At 40.2% G+C, this 17,114-nt stretch overlaps 1 protein-coding gene across 7 annotated transcripts in view; it reads left to right on the forward strand.

Moving 5' to 3' along the window:
• Ano4 (anoctamin 4) overlaps nucleotides 1–17,114 on the forward strand; it is a 391,963-nt gene that overhangs the window by 220,912 nt on the left and 153,937 nt on the right. For all 7 annotated transcript variants that reach the window (XM_074084215.1, XM_074084216.1, XM_074084217.1 and 4 more), the window contains 2 exons: nucleotides 4,306–4,442; nucleotides 7,558–7,716. In XM_074084215.1, the coding sequence (XP_073940316.1) occupies nucleotides 4,306–4,442; nucleotides 7,558–7,716 (296 nt within the window). The remainder of the gene's footprint in view (nucleotides 1–4,305; nucleotides 4,443–7,557; nucleotides 7,717–17,114) is intronic.

A 17,114-nucleotide genomic window follows, 5' to 3' on the forward strand; every position in this document is an offset into this window, starting at 1 on the left:
GTGCTTAGTTGGTCCCATTGCTTTTGGTCCTGTGGTAAGGCAATACATCATAACAGGGAGTACATGGCAGAGCAAAGCCAGTCATCTCATGGCTAGGATGAGAAAAAGGGGGGAAAAGGAAGGGTCCGGAGTCTAACTATCCCCTACAGCTGTATGCTTCCTATGATTAGAAGACCTTCTACTGGGCCCCACCTCTTAAAGATTCTACTGCCTCCCACAGTGCCATCCTGGGGACTAAACATTTAACACATGGGCCTTTGGGGCACATTTAAGATCCAAAGTGTAGCAACCACCCCAAGAGAGTTTTCTATCCCCATCACACGAGTAAACAGAAGCACAAATTCCTATAGCTAAGTGGCAGCATTTAGACTAGTAACCAGGTCACCTGACTGTTAAAAATTATATTTTTACCTGATTGTTCAAATCTAATCAGTATCTACTTGAAATTTAATCACTGTCTACTTGAAACTGTGGAGTCTTGGCTTGTGCATAAGAATTATATTAGGAAAACATTCAGAGTCCTAGGCCATGGTATGTGAGAGGAAAGGGGCTCTCAGATATCATTAGACCACAGTGCCTGGGCCACCTTACCACCTCATTCTTTTTTTCTTTTATTTATTTTTTATTTTATTTTATTCATATGTGCATACAATGTTTGGGTCATTTCTCCCCCCTTACCCTCACTCCCTCCCTAAAACCCCCCTACCCTCGCTCCCTCCCAACTCCTCACTACCAGGCAGAAACTATTTTACCCTTATCTCTAGTTTTGTTGTAGAGAGAGTATAAGCAATAATAGGAAGGAACAAGGGTTTTTGCTAGTTGAGATAAGGATAGCTATACAGGGAGTTGACTTGCATTGCTTTCCTGTACATGTGTATTACCTTCTAAGTTAATTCTTCTTCAACTAACCTTTTCTCTAGTTCCTGGTCCCCTTCTCCTATTGGCCTCAGTTGCTTTAAAGTATCTGCTTTAGTTTCTCTGCGTTGAGGGCAAGAAATGCTGTCTAGTTTTTTGGGTGTCTTCCCTATCCTCATACCTCCCTTGTGTGCTCTCGCTTTATCATGTGATCATAGTCCAATCCCCTTGTTGTGTTTGCCTTTGATCTAATGTCCACATATGAGGGAGAACATACGATTTTTGGTCTTTTGGGCCAGGCTAACCTCACTCAGAATGATGTTCTCCAATTCCATCCATTTACCAGCGAATGATAACATTTCGTTCTTCTTCATGGCTGCATAAAATTCCATTGTGTATAGATACCACATTTTCTTAATCCATTTGTCAGTAGTGGGGCATCTTGGCTGTTTCCATAACTTGGCTTTTGTGAATAGTGCTGCAATAAACATGGGTGTGCAGGTGCCTCTGGAGTAACCTGTGTCACAGTCTTTTGGGTATATCTCCAAGAGTGGTATTGCTGGATCAAATGGTAGATCGATGTTTAGCTTTTTAAGTAGCCTCCAAATTTTTTCCAGAGTGGTTGTACTAGTTTACATTCCCACCAACAGTGTAAGAGGGTTCCCTTTTCCCTGCATCCTCGCCAACACCTGTTGTTGGTGGTGTTGCTGATGATGGCTATTCTAACAGAGGTGAGGTGGAATCTTAGTGTGGTTTTAATTTTCATTTCCTTTATTGCTAGAGATGGTGAGCATTTTTTCATGTGATTTTTTCCAGAGTGGTTGTACTAGTTTACATTCCCACCAGCAGTGTAAGAGGGTTCCTTTTCCCCCAAATCCTCGCCAACACCTATTGTTAGTGGTGTTGCTGATGATGGCTATTCTAACAGGGTTACCACCCTCATTCTGCAATTCAACCAGTATGTGTTGAGGGGTTGCTCTGTGCCAGGGTATCTGTAGATCAGAAAGAGAGACAAGGTCCTTCCTTGTGGAACTTGTGTTCTAATAATGTAAAGAACCAACCAACAAAAAAACAAACATAGTAATTTCAGATTGTGTTCAGTGCTGGGAAGGAAGAAATAGTGAGAGGAGAATAATTAGGGGATGGGGCACTTCATTACAAAAAGGCAGTCAGGGAACTTGTCTTTGATCTTGGCACCTCTCAAAGCACTGGACATATTACACGTCCTAAAAAACTGTTAGCTTCTATCCTCAAGTACCTGGCACAGACCTGGTTTACTTGCCCCTAAGTTATGGCTGTGTGGGAAAAAAATGGTATTTTCTTCTATGCAGCCTAAATGGTCTAAAAACCTGTAGTAAGTGTATTAATTTACTTTTATTGCTTACTAAATTGCCACAAACTTAGTGCCTTCAAACAATGTACATCTATTACTTTATAGTTCTGGAGGTCAAAAATTCTAAAATAAAGGTTTGAGTGTTGTAGGCTCATGCAGTCTCTGATCAGAAGATTCTCAAATTCTTTGCATCCCACATGGAAGCATCCAGGCAGGAAACATGGATGTACTAAAAGAGGGTAATAGACTTCATTAAAGGTTAGGGGACAAAGTTACCAACAGTCATGAGGGGCCAGGTATGAGGTGGAAGCAGAGAGAGCTCTTCCTGTTTCTAGGTGCTCTGAAAATCTGTGCTAACCTATGGGTGGGGAAAACTTGGGCAGTTCTTGGTCACCAATAATTGATGAGTGGGGAGGGGTCTGGGTGGTCCTCTGGCTAGGACTTGGGCTACCCATGGACTAAGGTGTGAACAATCTGCACATATTTGCAATTGAAAAGAAGGTTCAGAGAGAGAGGAAATGTTCAATCTGGAACACAGTGTTAAGTCATATATGTTTTAAGAGTCCTGGCCTGCCTCATGAGCACCCTGTGTTATTCCTACAGTCTGCAGAAAGTTCACTTTCTTTCCTTTTCTATTTTCTAAAGGCCACCTTGCATTCCTTGGCTTGTGGCCCTGTTTTCCAGTTCAAAGCCAATAGCATAGCATTTCCAGTCCTTCCCTCTGATGCTAACTACCTGCCTCCTGCTTCTAAAGACTTCTATAATTCCATTGGTCCTACTCCTGTAATCCAGGCAAAGGTCCCTGTTTGAGATCATTGGCTTAATCACATCTGCAGACCTTTAGTGATGTAAGGTAGCATATTCAAGGTTGCAGAGATTAGATCACCTTTGGGAGTCATGATTCAGCCTATTACTGTAGGCAGTAAATGTTAATTTTATTCTCGTGTGCATTCATTTTAATTTGTAGGTGAAAAAGTTGAAAAGTTGAATGAATTGCCTAAAGTCACATGCTTGGCTATAGCTCTAGAACCCAACTACATAGGTCATCTCTCTCTTCTCCATACCAAACCTCACTTTTTCTGCTATCACACTCACAGTTATTTGGTTTGTTCTCTTCCTGCCACAAAGGCAGAAGGCATGTCACTAGAATATGACTATCATATGACTCTGTGCTTGACACATTGTGCACATCTCTAAAACATTTTGAATTAAAAATGAATACTCTATGATGTGCCTGGGTAAGAAGAGCCCAGTCTCCCATAAATTCTTTTGTGCAATAGCTTCTAGCAAGTGAAAGACACCTGGCCATTTTATAATTAAGCAAAGAAAAAGGGAACTGCAATGTTGGCCCATAATTCGTATTGGCATAGAAGGGACACCCACCTGGCAGCACACTCTCCTCTCCATTGGCATTCAAGTTTGTTATTTGGTGTGCTGCAAGGCATTGTGCATTTGAATTTGGTAGTCTGTACCTGGAACTCTGACATATAGCCCTTTATTTATACCAATGTGGTATTAACATTGACAGCATTTTGGGAGAGTCCTTGATGACACTTCATTATTTCAATTCATCATCAGGGAAGAAAGAAGGCAAGCTTCGTTATTACACTAGGTTTTCTCTATTTGACCTTAGAGAAGTAACAAAGGAACACAAAGGATCACTAAATCATGCAAGAGGCACTTTTATGGGTTCAATTATCAAGTTGTGTGGCACCTAAGTGGAAAAAAATTAAAACAGCAAACATGTATAACTCATCTCCGACCTAGAGAGTGAGTTTTTGTAAGTCTTAACTGAAAGTACCCAGGCTAAAGTATGTGAAGAAAAGTTAGACAAACACATGCTCCTTCTACCATGGAAGATAAATTACATTTATGTTATGATAGACTTTACTTTGCTTCACATTTTCTTAATTTTTCCTAATGAGAACACTCACCATTTGGTCAAATATAGTCTACATTGCACATCTTTTCTCTTAGGAAATGGTATACCTGTCACTCAAGGTGTTATGGGAACTTCAAGCGCATATGAAGCCAAAGGGAAGTGTCTTCTCTTTCAGAGTTCATTTCAAGATCCCAGATTCTCAGCCCCACTTTTAATGTATGTACTTTGGTTCTAGTGGCCAAGGATGTCAATATTCTTTTTGATGAACTAGAAGCTGCCAACAGTCCTTGCAAAGATGACGATTCTCTGCTTCACCCTGGAAACCTGACCAGCACTTCAGAGGACGCCAGCCGATTAGAAGCAGGGGGAGAGGTAAGATGGATGATTTCCTAAAGCCATAATTATTAATTTTTTTTTTTGGTGGCATGGCTTTGTGCTTGCTAGGCAGGCACTCTACCACTTGAGCCACACCTCCAGACTTTGTGCTCTGTTTATTTGGAGATAAGGTCTTGTTTTTCTCTCAGGCTGGCCTGGATGTGGTCCTCTTATTTTAAGCTTCCCACTGTCACTGAGATGACAGCATGCACTACTACATCCAGCTTTTTCCATTGAGATGAAGTCTTACAAACATTTTTGCTCACTTTGGCCTGAAATTGTGATCCCCCCAATCTCAGCCTCTCACCTAGCTTGGGATGACAGGCACATGCCACCACACCCAGCTGTTGGTTGGAATGGGGTCTCATGAGCTCCCTGCCTGGGCTGGTCTCTAATAGCGGTCTAGATCTCAGCCTCCTAAGTAACTTGGATTACAGGCAGGAGCCACTGGCACCTAGATAAAACTGTAATTCTTAATTCAAGTGGGAACCTGTGAAACATGTTCCACTGCACTATTTAAAGTCATGATTTCATTAAAATGCAGGGAAACAAGGGGTAGATTTTATTATATATGTATGTATATATTCATATTTACTTACATATTTACTTATTCATTTATGCCCTCTATGAATCTAGCCCATTTCAGAAATCCTAAATGTAACTATGCTTAATGGATCACACACGTACCTTCTTAAACCTAGAGTTATTTTATTTATACAAAGATTCCTAAAACCGCCCATCATTTTAAGATCCACAGTTGGGTGCCACTAACCAGTTGACTCTTTACAAGGATGGACTTCCTTGTGTAAATCTCCCTGCGTATAGAACAGTGCCATAAAATGCACTGACCTTTAGTGAATGTGTTGTCTGAAACCTCTCTGAGTTTCCATTTGCTTCTCTAAACTGGGAATTTCACTGCAGTTGTAAATAGACCCATCTGTTTGTGTGTCATTTGGAAAAAGAAGTATTTTGCTGAGGGTACTCTCAGCTGCTCAGGTTGTGTCTCAGGAGAGTGTAGTATTTATTTTCAACGTGCACTGGATGCAGGAGATAGGCACAGGGAATCAGAGTGATTTATTTCTTGTGCATTCCTAATGTTTTTGTAGTTCCAGACTCAACTAGTCATTGACGGGATGTCCCCTTTGACGAGAGACAATTATTTGCTTCTACCAAGCTTTGCAGACCTCTCCCCACAAATGCTACATGCTACCTTCATGTCTTATTTTGTTGCTTATTTTCATGCTTTTAAAGAAAAACTTCAATCTGTCATCATCTCTTCTCACAGATTCTTTGGATGCCGTAAAGTGGCATAGTGAAGTGACTTTGAAAGGGACCTCAGAAAGCAGCTAATCTTGTCCCCTTACCTTACAGTCTCAGAAAGGTTAGGGATCTGCTGAAGGTCACATGGGTCATTGTTCTTCTCAGAACCTCCCTCCTCCTGATGCTCCTCACAGAGCCCTGATTTTTAATGTTATTATTTATTTATTTATTCATTTTTGCAATGAATAAATTGAACCCAGGGGCCTTTTGTCGGCTAGGCCAGTGCTCACCCATGCCTCGAGCCTGAAGCCCTGTTTTTGAAGACAGGTGGTGATATGCTAAATCTACAGGATGCTTTTCTTTCTGGGAAAATAATTGTTCATAAAGTGTTGATTTGGCAAAAGCCAAAAGGTGCTCAGCAGGGATGGTCACTGATTGAAGGCGTCTCTGCCAAGGCAGGTTGCATGGCACTTGCGTCTTCCTGAGAGTTTCCTTTTGGATGGGGGAAAGGGTAGGTAATGCATGGTGCTAGCATGCCTAGGAGGGCTGGCATGTTTGCTTTCTTCATATCACTATTTGGAAATTGGTGTAGAGAAGATGCAGTCCCCACCTCTGCTTGGCTGGGTTTACAGACACACTTCTGAAATCTATTAGCCGGAGAAACTTGGTTCCACCTCACCAGCCCTTGCTTGAGGTTCTCCTTCACTGCTGTACATTTAGAAGACAAAGGAGCCTAGATGAAGATTCACCTCACTCCTTGTGCTCTTTACTGTTTTGACGATGCAAAATAATTCTTGTAATTTCTACATAAGTCATGAGGCATAATAATAAAATGAACACTTTGTCCCACCATTCAACTTATGAACTAGAAAGGTATTTTCCAAAGCATAGTAACATCTTTAATACAGATTACTAATTCCAGTTTGGGGTTTTTAATGCCATGGGAAGTTAACAGAGTAGATGCAAATACAGAGGGTAAGTATTGTTTGGGGAAACTTTTGCTTCAAGTAGTTTTTATGTGTGTGTTTCAATGTATACCCAAAGATAGCAAAGTAGAATATTTCTCTTATTGTGAGCAAAAGAAAAAAAAAATTGAGAAATACAGAACTAGAGTATTGACAAAATCATTTAAGTTACTTGTAGTCACATACCTCTACCCTACCACGGGGACCATCTTCCTGAGTTTTTGTTTTTTATTCTCTTGCTCTAAAAATAGTTTTGCCACATACATTATATAATCTTAATTTATTTTTAGATTTTTGTATTTTATAAAAAAACAGTAATAAGAAGCCATCTGTAATTTGCTATGTTCCTATCAATGTTGTTTTTAGGATTCATTCTCATTAGATATAAAATATTGTTTATTCATCTTCAGTGCTGTATAGTATCCCACCATGTGCTCCTTGCATAATTTGTCCATAGACAGCTGAGCTGATTACTAAGTTAAAAAAATTTCTCCTCTTATGAATAACACTGCTATGGATATTCATACACCTCTCTTTTTTCCTCTCGAGTTGTATGCTATGTAGATGTTCAGTGTTCTAAGATAATGGCAGTGCATTGTCCTGAGTTAGTGAATCAATTTTTACCTCACCTGTGGCTCGTGAGAACTCTTAGTTGCTCCACATCCCGACCGACACCTGGCATTTTCAGATTCTTACATTTTGCCCATTTCACCTAAGCTTTCCTCCAATTTTTATTTTGCTTCTTATTTACATTTTTATTAAGGAAACTGTAATTTTAATAAAACCCAGTGAAAAAAATCACTTAGTTTTAATTTTTCTTTCCCACTGCTTGCCTGAAGCTCAGGTTTATAAGTGGCTTACACTGGTCCTTTTCTCTTTGTTTGCAGTCAGTTCCAGAAAGACACAAATCAAATGGCCTTTACTTCAGAGACGGAAAGTGTCGAATAGACTATATTCTTGTGTACAGAAAATCCAACCCTCAGACCGAAAAAAGGGAAGTATTTGAAAGAAATATTAGAGCAGAAGGATTGCAAATGGAGAAAGAGGTAAATAGTTGCTTGGATAAGAACACACACACACATATTCATATCAAGAGTCAATTTAAAAATGGGCTATTAGCCATTGGGTTAACAGAACATTTTATTTGGTCAGAGTTTGCCAATCTTCAATATTTGGGGAATGTTCCAGCAATTAGACATCCAATTTACCTGAGAGCATTTTAGGGGCAATTAAAATATTCTGTTCTGATTGAATAGATCATCTTAAGATGTGGTTATTTTACAGACTCCCGACATCTGCTGCTTCTCTGTATATATTGCATATGGTAAACAAAGCTTTGGGTAAAATGCAGTCAGCCCATCTGAAGGCTACTTTTACATTTCAGGAGACAAAGGGTGTGGGCATCCTTGCTCACCAGAGAGCCAAAACCAAAACACTTGCAAGGTGACTCTTACAAGGTGAAGAGACAGTTGGCTTGTCTTTATCAGGCTCCCAGCTCAAGAGCTACCTTCCCAGTGATTTGCTCTCTTCCTTTCCTGTCTTCTCTGCAGCAGGAGGGTTTGGGGTTTTGTTTTTTCATGAGTGTATATTAATTCTACAGAATAATGGCATTCATTGTATCATTTTCATACAAGTACATGATGTACTTGGATCATATTCACACACCCCCACTACCCTCTCTTGTCTCACCTCCCCTCCTGTGGTCGCCTTCCTCTTTCTAAATAGTTCCTTTTCTACATTTATGTCTTTTTTAAAAAGCAGACTCCCCATCTGAAAGAAAGCATGTGATATTTGTCTTTCTGAATCTGGCTTATTTTGCTTAACATGATGATCTCTGGCTCCATCCATTTTTCTGCAAATGACACAACTTTACTCTTCTTTATAGTCGAATAAAACTCCATTGTGTATGTATACCACATTTTCTTTTTACCCATGGGGAGTTTTAAGGAAGAACTAAGCACAAGGCTCAGCCAGGCCTCTGATGATAACCCACAGTGGGTCTATTGTGTACCCAGAAACACCACGTGGGTGTTGAACTTGGCCTGTGGACTGAATTAGGTAACTCTGTCAGATTTTCTCCAAACATTGTGCAAGCTCTGGAGCTTTCATAATCAATAAGAAAAACCTATCAATGAGTAAAGATGTTTGCTTCTGCTCCCCAAAGCTTAGAGAGCTATGAAATTGCATGTGCAAGGCTTCGTTTGTACAGAGCTTGCCTACCAACTACAACCCACAGGTCACAGGGAGCACTGACATCAGGAGCGGCTTAGGCCCACACATGATGCTCATCTTGGAGACTTCAGATAAATGGGATTTTCCAGACATGCTAGAGTGACCTCAACCCTGGGATATTAATAATACAGAAGCAGTGATTTTCTGAAATGTTTCCGACAGAAGAATTGAAAATCTGTGAGGTTATGGTTGCCTTAAGTGAATGTGTTCTGATTCTCAGGAAAGGGTTGCCAGCCTGCTCAAAAGACGATCTCAATTTGAGATTCCCTGGAGCAACAAACAGATTAAAATGTCTTGGTTTTTTTCTACCTGCATGGGGTTCCAGAAATTCTTTCCTCTAGCATTTGTGTAGATCAGTTGATGTATCTTGGTCTTTAGGTTCTTACTGAAGCAATTGTGTACTGTCTGCTCCTTCTTTCCTTCCTCCTCTTCCTCTTCCTCCTCCTCTTTCTTCTTCTTTTCTCTCTCTCTCTCTCTCTCTCTCTCTCTCTCTCTCTTTCTCTTTCCTCTGTCTTTCCTCTCCCCACCTCTGTCTCTCTCTTGGGTGGTACTGGAGTTTGAACTCAGGGACTTGTGACTATGCAGGTGTTCTACCACTGGGTACATGCCCCAAGCACTTTTTTGCTTTTATTTATTTTTTTTTTCAGTATGGTTTTACTTTTTGTCTGAGGGCAGACTCAGATTCTCAGATTGCCATCCTCCTTCCTAGGCCTCTAGGGTAGCTGGGACAACAGGTATATACTACCATTACTGGTTTGTTGATTGAAATAGGTTCTCACTAATGGTGCAGGCTGGCCTCAAAATGTGATCCTCCCAATCTCTGCCTCTCAAGTAGCTGAGTGGGAGCCACCACATCTGGTCTGTACTCTCTTAATATTTAATCACACATTAATGTGTTTATCCTTAAAAGTCATTCTGTTGTCCTTTATTCTTACTCTTAAGTGGTATAATTTTTACATGAAGAAATGAAAAATCTGAACAGACTCATAATCTGAAATCATAAAAGTCCAGTCTGACTTTGTCAAAATTGTGATTCCCTCCAGGAATGGGAGGAGGGGGGATAAAGGAGAATGACAGACATGGTGAATTCAACTATGCTATATTGTAAGAACTTTGGTAAATGTCACAATGTACCCCCAGTACAACAATAATTTTTAAAAAGATAAAAAATTTAAATGGAACCCCATAAAAAATTGTGATTCCCATCAAAATAGATAGCATTGTTCAATGAAGGAAGATTTTTATTTTAGGCTTCATAACTCTTCTTTCCATTACTAGAGCTTCTTCTGTGTAGATCTTGTCAATGTCATTTCATGACTCACTCATTTAATCACAAAAAGCTTAACATATTATATGGATAATATATTACTAAAAAACTTGCAAGTCTTCTATTGTGCGTCCTGAGTCGCCACCCTCCTTGTGGTGCCCAGGGGCTAGAGCTGGGCTGCTAGTGAGCAGCGTCTGCCTGCTGTGCACTTGAGCTGCACTGAGCAGTGTTGACCACGCTGTGACAGAGGGACTGCTCTGTTATTTTGATGGTATACTGATAATATTGTCTGTTATAATCTTAACAGATTTTTTATTTTTATTGATTTTTTTAATACATTGTTAGAAAAAAAAAAGGCAGTTGGAGAAAGAGCAATGTCACCATATGGTAAAACTTATCTTAGTATTTCTATCTTCCCCCAAATTTCTCAGTGGGCAGCAACATCCCAATTTTTGTTTCCCCTGCAGTCCTCCATACACACAACAGCCAGTCCCATCTCTCTTTGCAGTCTTTTTTCCCCAAGCAGCCTCTCACACTGCCTGGCTCCATTCTCACCCTCACACCCGTGGCTGTCACATGTGTGGCACAACCTGTCCCTTTGATACCATCCACGGGGGTCTGGGCACCTCTCGGTTGTGAGTATTCTAGCTTCTTGGTGAATTGAACAAAGATTTGGACAAAATGCACAGAAGCAGCAAAGTGTAGACTTACTGAAAGTAGAATACACTCCCACAGACGGGATTGGACCTGAGCAAAGGAGCTCAACGCCCTGATTCTCTGTCAGCGCTGTAATTTACGACTGATGCTGGAAGTGAGGGATAGGAGTGGGGTGATTGATTGACAGGAGGAGGTTACATAACTTATTTTTGACTGTGCATCTCCCTACCCATAATGCATTCTGTTATAACTGCATGCCTGAGATGCAGTCCATATGTATGAAGCTTTAAGTAGAGGGCTGTCTCAAAAGGTCATCTGAAGTCAGGTTCCCTAGACCTCAGCACACGTGCTAGCTCTGGGACTTGCCCTTCTGCACCAACATGCTCTTTTATCCTGATGTAGCAGCTACTGAGCTAACCACAGAAAGGGGTTTCTAAGGACATTTCCTGAAGGAGGCATGTCCTAGGCAGGACTTTTATGACATGCTATCGGATCAATCTCCACCTGCCTCTTGGCCAAACTGTGCTTCTCTTCTCTTCCTGCCTCACCTTGACTCAGCCTGCAACTCTGCCTTGCAGCCTCTCAGCCCCAGTCAGCTCAGAAAGAAAAGAGCCTCTGCAGGTTGTCTTGCTAAGGAGGCAGCAGGAAATTATAGAGAAATTAATTTTCTCTCTGCCTCCAATAATTAAAATGTCTCTTGCTTGAAAAAAAACAAGTCTATATTTATGTGTGCTGTTAGATTTAGAAACTATTATAAGCACTTTCAGTTAAGTCAAGTTCTTTATAAACAGCTGCAGCAAAGAGACAACAAAATCTTCTTGTCAGTACTGGGAATTGAACTCAGTGTCTCATGCTTGCCCAGCAAGCACTCTGCACTTGACCCAAGCCCCCAGCTGCTCCTCTCCCTTTTTTTTTTTTTTTTTTTGCTTTAGCTTATTTTTTTCAGACAGGATCTCACACTTTTGCCCAGGGCCAGCCTAGACCAGGATCCTCCTATGGAGTAGCTGGGATTATAGGCACGTGCCCCCACTTGGGGCCCTGAGAGACAACCTTAATGGCTAATTCAGCTTCTAGCAGTCAGTTCAACCTTTTTATAGGACATAAAATAAAGAACTTACCTCAAGGTAGAAAGGAAAAAAGGAGAGCACCAGAAAGCTTTCTATGAATAAATCTAAAATGATTGACATTAAGGACATTTTGTGAATTATGATAACTTCGTTAGCTGTGTGCCATGATGTACAACAATCATGAAAACCACATTTCAAGAGAGAGGTTTATGTTTCCAGATGGTTAATGACAGGCTCTGTAGCTGGGTTTCATGTCAGAGAGTCCCTTTCTCTTTTATCACTGAGTTTGAAGAAACATAATCAAGAGACTCTTTAATTCATGATAAAGGTGAGGACATAGTCAATTGAATCTTCCTTCAAACCTTGGCCCTAGCTGATGAGTCAGCAAAGAGCTTTAGCAGTCTACATCTGCAATGCTCTGTAACTCAGATTTGATTTGAACCCAGAGAAAACGATCCACAGCCAAGTTATCAAGTAAGTCCAAGTGATTTTCTGCCTTGTGTCTGCCTATTTAAAGCTATCCCCGTCTTAAAATTAAGCTCGTATTTATTAATTCACATTTTCTATTTTTTCATTTCTAGTTCTATGTTGCTTACTGATCCTATTTGAAAACCATTGTCATTTGTGAAAGGTTTATCTCCTTGTTTGTGTGGCTAGTCAAATCCTGGATGCCATGCCTTTTGGCATGTATGAGTAGCAATTGTATCTATGGAGCACACCCCAGTCCCCTTTAGAATCACGTGGGATAAGGAGAAAGATCCCTACCATTATAGTCATTCTATAATAACTGTAGTTACGTTAATCGTGCCATCTGGATGATAGTTAATTCATTCAACAAACACCTGTCGTGTACCCACTCCACGCTATGTATCATTTTGAGCACTAAAAACTCACCAAGAAATAAACACAAAAGTCCTTACCTTGTTGAAACTTCAAGCACAAAATCGGTAAGAAAAATATATGCAAATATCAGTAAGTGCTAAGGAGACAAAAGGAAAATAGGAAGTGTTAAGAGGGGCTTGCACTATAAAAGCTGGCAAAGATGGACCTGTCTTCTAGAGAAAGAGAACAAGTACACAGTCCCTGTGGCAGGAATCTGATGGAAATTGCAGGCAGATTGAATTAGCAGTATAAGAGAGAAGAGTCACAGGCTTTTCATTTCCCAAATGGTATTCAACTGAACGATGGAGAGAAAAGTGTCACCATTTCTAGGCATGTAGAAAAGTGTGGGTTTCACTGTAGACTTGTTCAGTCTGAGGCATCCCAGTGGAGATGTTGGGTAGAATAGAAGAGTCCACTTGGGAAGAAAACTAGGCTACAGATTTATATTTGGGTGAGATCTCAACACTATACTTAGTATTAAGTATATCCCATTTTGTAGATGAGACAACTGGGACAAAAAGTAACTTACCCGAGGGAACAAAACCAGGAAGAGATAAAACCAGGGTCAGAGACTCAGCATGTTTGTACTGTGTGGGCTTCTGGTCTCTGAAGATGAATTTGAAAATAAAGAGGTTCAGAGACAGATTGACAAGACAGATAGTTACAAAAAGAAAAGGAACCAAGAAATTGGGGCAAATCATGAACTGTGTGCTCACCAAACTGTAGTTCTGTGCACTTTTGGCCTCTAGTAGTCATGGGTTTGAATCTTGGTCTAAACATTTGAATGGTCTTGAGCAATTTACCAAGCTCTCTGGCTCATAGTTTCCACATATTTAATGATGAGGATAAGATTGTTTACCATGAATTTTTTGAGGATTAAGTGATCTTATACATGTGAATTCATAGTGCAATCTTTGATTTTTTTCTTAATTATTTTTGCTTTAGTTTTTATTTCAAAGCATAATCGTGTGCTCAGGGCATTTATTCAATTTTGGTGAATTATATTGATTTTTCATTTGTGACTGCTATATAAAATTTTTCTAATGAAACAAATAATTATTTTAGAAAGTGAGGTGATTTAAGGTAATCCATGGTATTACAATTTTGTAGATCATGTACAAATTTCTGGGATCACAAGCAGACCCTCTGTCTATGATGCCAGCTTCCTTCTCATATCTTTGCACAATCCCCTCCCCTTGAGTGCAGATGAGGCCCGAGGTTTGTTTTCAACCCACAGAATATGAGATTTGCATAATAGAATGTGGCAAAAGTAATGGGATGTCCCTCTTGTACTTATACAAGACTCCATCTCAGCAGACTGGAGTTAGAGAGACATCCCCTTGGAGGCTTTGAGGATGTAAGCTACCGTGTTACGAGGCAGCCTATGAAGGACCACCTGGCAAAGGAAGGTGGGGGCAGTCTTTAGGAGTTGAGTTGCCCATAGCTCTCAGACAGCAACAAACAGGCACCTTAATCCCACAATTGAAAGGAGATGAATTCTGCCAACAACCAAGGGACCTTGAAAGCCTATCTCAGATCTTTCCTCAGACGAGCCCCTGATGAGTGTAGCCCTGGCCCAGACCTGAATTGCAACCTGCTGAGGCCTTGGAACAGAGGACCCAGTCAAGCTGTGTCCACCTTCTGATCCACAGAGACTTGAAATAATTAATGTGTGTTGCGTTAAGCTGAAAAAAGTGTGGTAATTTGTTATGAAATGATAGAAATTAAAACACTAATAAAGAGTCTGTGTTGAGACATTCTGAGTGCTCATCTGATCCTACCATGACAAGCCACATACTCTTGGGAAAGTTAGTGTACTATCTACAAAGTGAGGCTAATAATATCTATCTGATGGGTCATTATGAGATCATTTATGTCAAGTGCTTATCTCTGTATCTGTCACATGGTCAGCAGTCAGCAAGTCTTTGTTATTGTCACTATAATAATCATATTAGCCAATTATAGCTTATTTTACACTTTTACTTATAAACTACTTTACAAGGCAATCTTTTTCAGAAAATTTAATTTATTTTTCGCTATGCTGGGAATTAAATATTGTGGGCTGGATAATTCTTTGCTGCAGGTGCCATGCTGTGCATTATTGGATGCTTAGCAGCATCTCTAGCACCTCCCTAATAGCTGCCAATAGCACTACTCCAAGTTATGACAACTAGGAATGTCTCCAAGCATTGTCGCTGGTCCCAGCATAATGGTGGGAGTTGTCTCTGGTTGAGAATCACTGAGTTAAACCCTTGATCCAACATTATGTTATCTGTAGCAGTAGCTATGAGCTAGCCAGAGGGATTAAAAACATCCATTCCATTCTTTCATACATGTGAACTAGGAGTTAAGCATTTAACATTAGACTATTGAATCAGAAAAGGGCCCTATATATGTATTTGAAGGAAAGAACAGGATCTAAGTTAAGACAGGCTTCTCAAGTCAGACTACTGAGATTGAGATCTGCTTACTGCTTCCCCACTTACTAGGTGGAAAATTGGACATGGCTTTTTAATCCTCCCCCTGCTTCATTTTCTTCATTTATTAAATGACAGATAATTCCTTCCTCATTGAGCAATTATGAAGGCAACGTGAGTTAGGGATTCTACTCTACTTAGGAGAGTCTGGCCCATAATGAGTGCTCAGTAATGGGGATCAGTGTTGATAAAGAAGGGAGTGGCTTTAATCACTGGTCATCCTATTTTCTAGTCTCAGGCTTTCAACCCTATTCCTGTCACCCCTTGGACTAAGGGTCCTTAGCATGTGTCTAGGGAAAGATGAAGGGATCTGATGTCTCAGGCAACTAAGACGCACCAGTGGCAAGTCCCATCTCACCACCAGGACTCAGTTTACCTTCCACTGTCCCATGTTAGTTCATAGAGTAAGGGCATTCTTCTCACTGCCATCTTCTTGGGGCAGTTTTATCAAACTGGTAATGGGGCTGCTCGCTCTTCCTTTTTCTTCTGTCCTTACCTCCTGGTTTAATTTGTTAGACCAGGTTAAAGCTCTCCGGGCTTCATTACTGCCTCAACTACTTTTGTTTGTTTAGGAAGAAAAAGGTTAATAAAAGCATTTCTGTTGCCAGGTCAAGATGACAAGTACAAAGTTATATTGAACTGACTTACTCAAGAGATTATTCTAAATCAATACATTTCATATGACTAATACATATTCCTTCACTCAAGACAGAGCAACTTAAAGGGGAAACTGTCCATTGTACAAGGCACAGCTGAAGAACTGAAGTCATATTGTGCACTATTGTTGCTTGTTACAAGAAGAAACTCAATTTGAAGGATCTCAGCAGTTTAAATTGAAATTTTCTGGGCTGTGGGCATAGCCCAGGTGATCAAATATTTGCCTAGCAAGCACAAGGCCCTGGGTTTAATCCCCTGTACAAAAAAAAGAAAGAAAGAAATCAAACTTTTCTGATATAAAGCACATTTTTCATTGTCTTTAATTATATACCAAATGTGAGAATCATATTGCTGAATCTTTAAAAGGAACTGAAGATCTTTCTGGTTCTATTTTTGTTCCTTTTTTTCCCACTTTAACCACATGTTATGTTAAATTGCTAAAAATTATACAAAGTATATTATTGTGACTACAACACTAATTATCATTTAAGACATGGAGATGGTTAAAAACTTTGTAGCTGTCTAGAGAACTGTAAATCCATGGTCTCCGGCTTGTAATTCTTACAGATAGAAAATTTGGAAAAGATGAATTGCAAGTTAAATATTATTAACCACGTCTGACAACTCCATTTTTGGATGGAGCCAGTCATTCATCACTCATTCATCAATATCTAACAAATGTCTACTATTATTGAAGAAAGAGAAGCATTAAATAAACATGTCAAGTGTGATAAGTGCTGTGAAGAAATATGCAGAAATACTGGGTGTGGGGAGTCACTGTTTCATTTTGGGAGTTTAAGGAAAGTATGATAACACAAGGGAGCTAAACACAGAGGCAAATTGGGATTTGCATTCCTAAACCCAACTCTCTAGGGTAACTGTTAAGATTGCCCCATTATTTTTCCCACAGTTAGGATTACCTTTGCGTTGGGTTTCCCCTTACACAGGCTGAGATGAATGTAGGAAGAATAAATGAAACACCTGAGTGGGGTGTGGGGGGACTCTGGGAGAACTCTTGCAGGGCACAGAGCAGGGGACAGATCAAGTGCATGAGCAGCATTATGAAGCAAACAGCATAGGGAAGTCACCAGCCCTCCTCTCAAAGGGAATAGCTAGCCAGCTATCCTTTCACTTAAGGCCATGCCAGTCCTGTCTCCATAAAACCCAATGGCTTCACGCAGTAGGACATGAACACCTGGCTTTGA

The sequence above is a fragment of the Castor canadensis genome, chromosome 8, assembly GCF_047511655.1.
Source record: "Castor canadensis chromosome 8, mCasCan1.hap1v2, whole genome shotgun sequence".
NCBI lineage: Eukaryota > Metazoa > Chordata > Mammalia > Rodentia > Castoridae > Castor > Castor canadensis.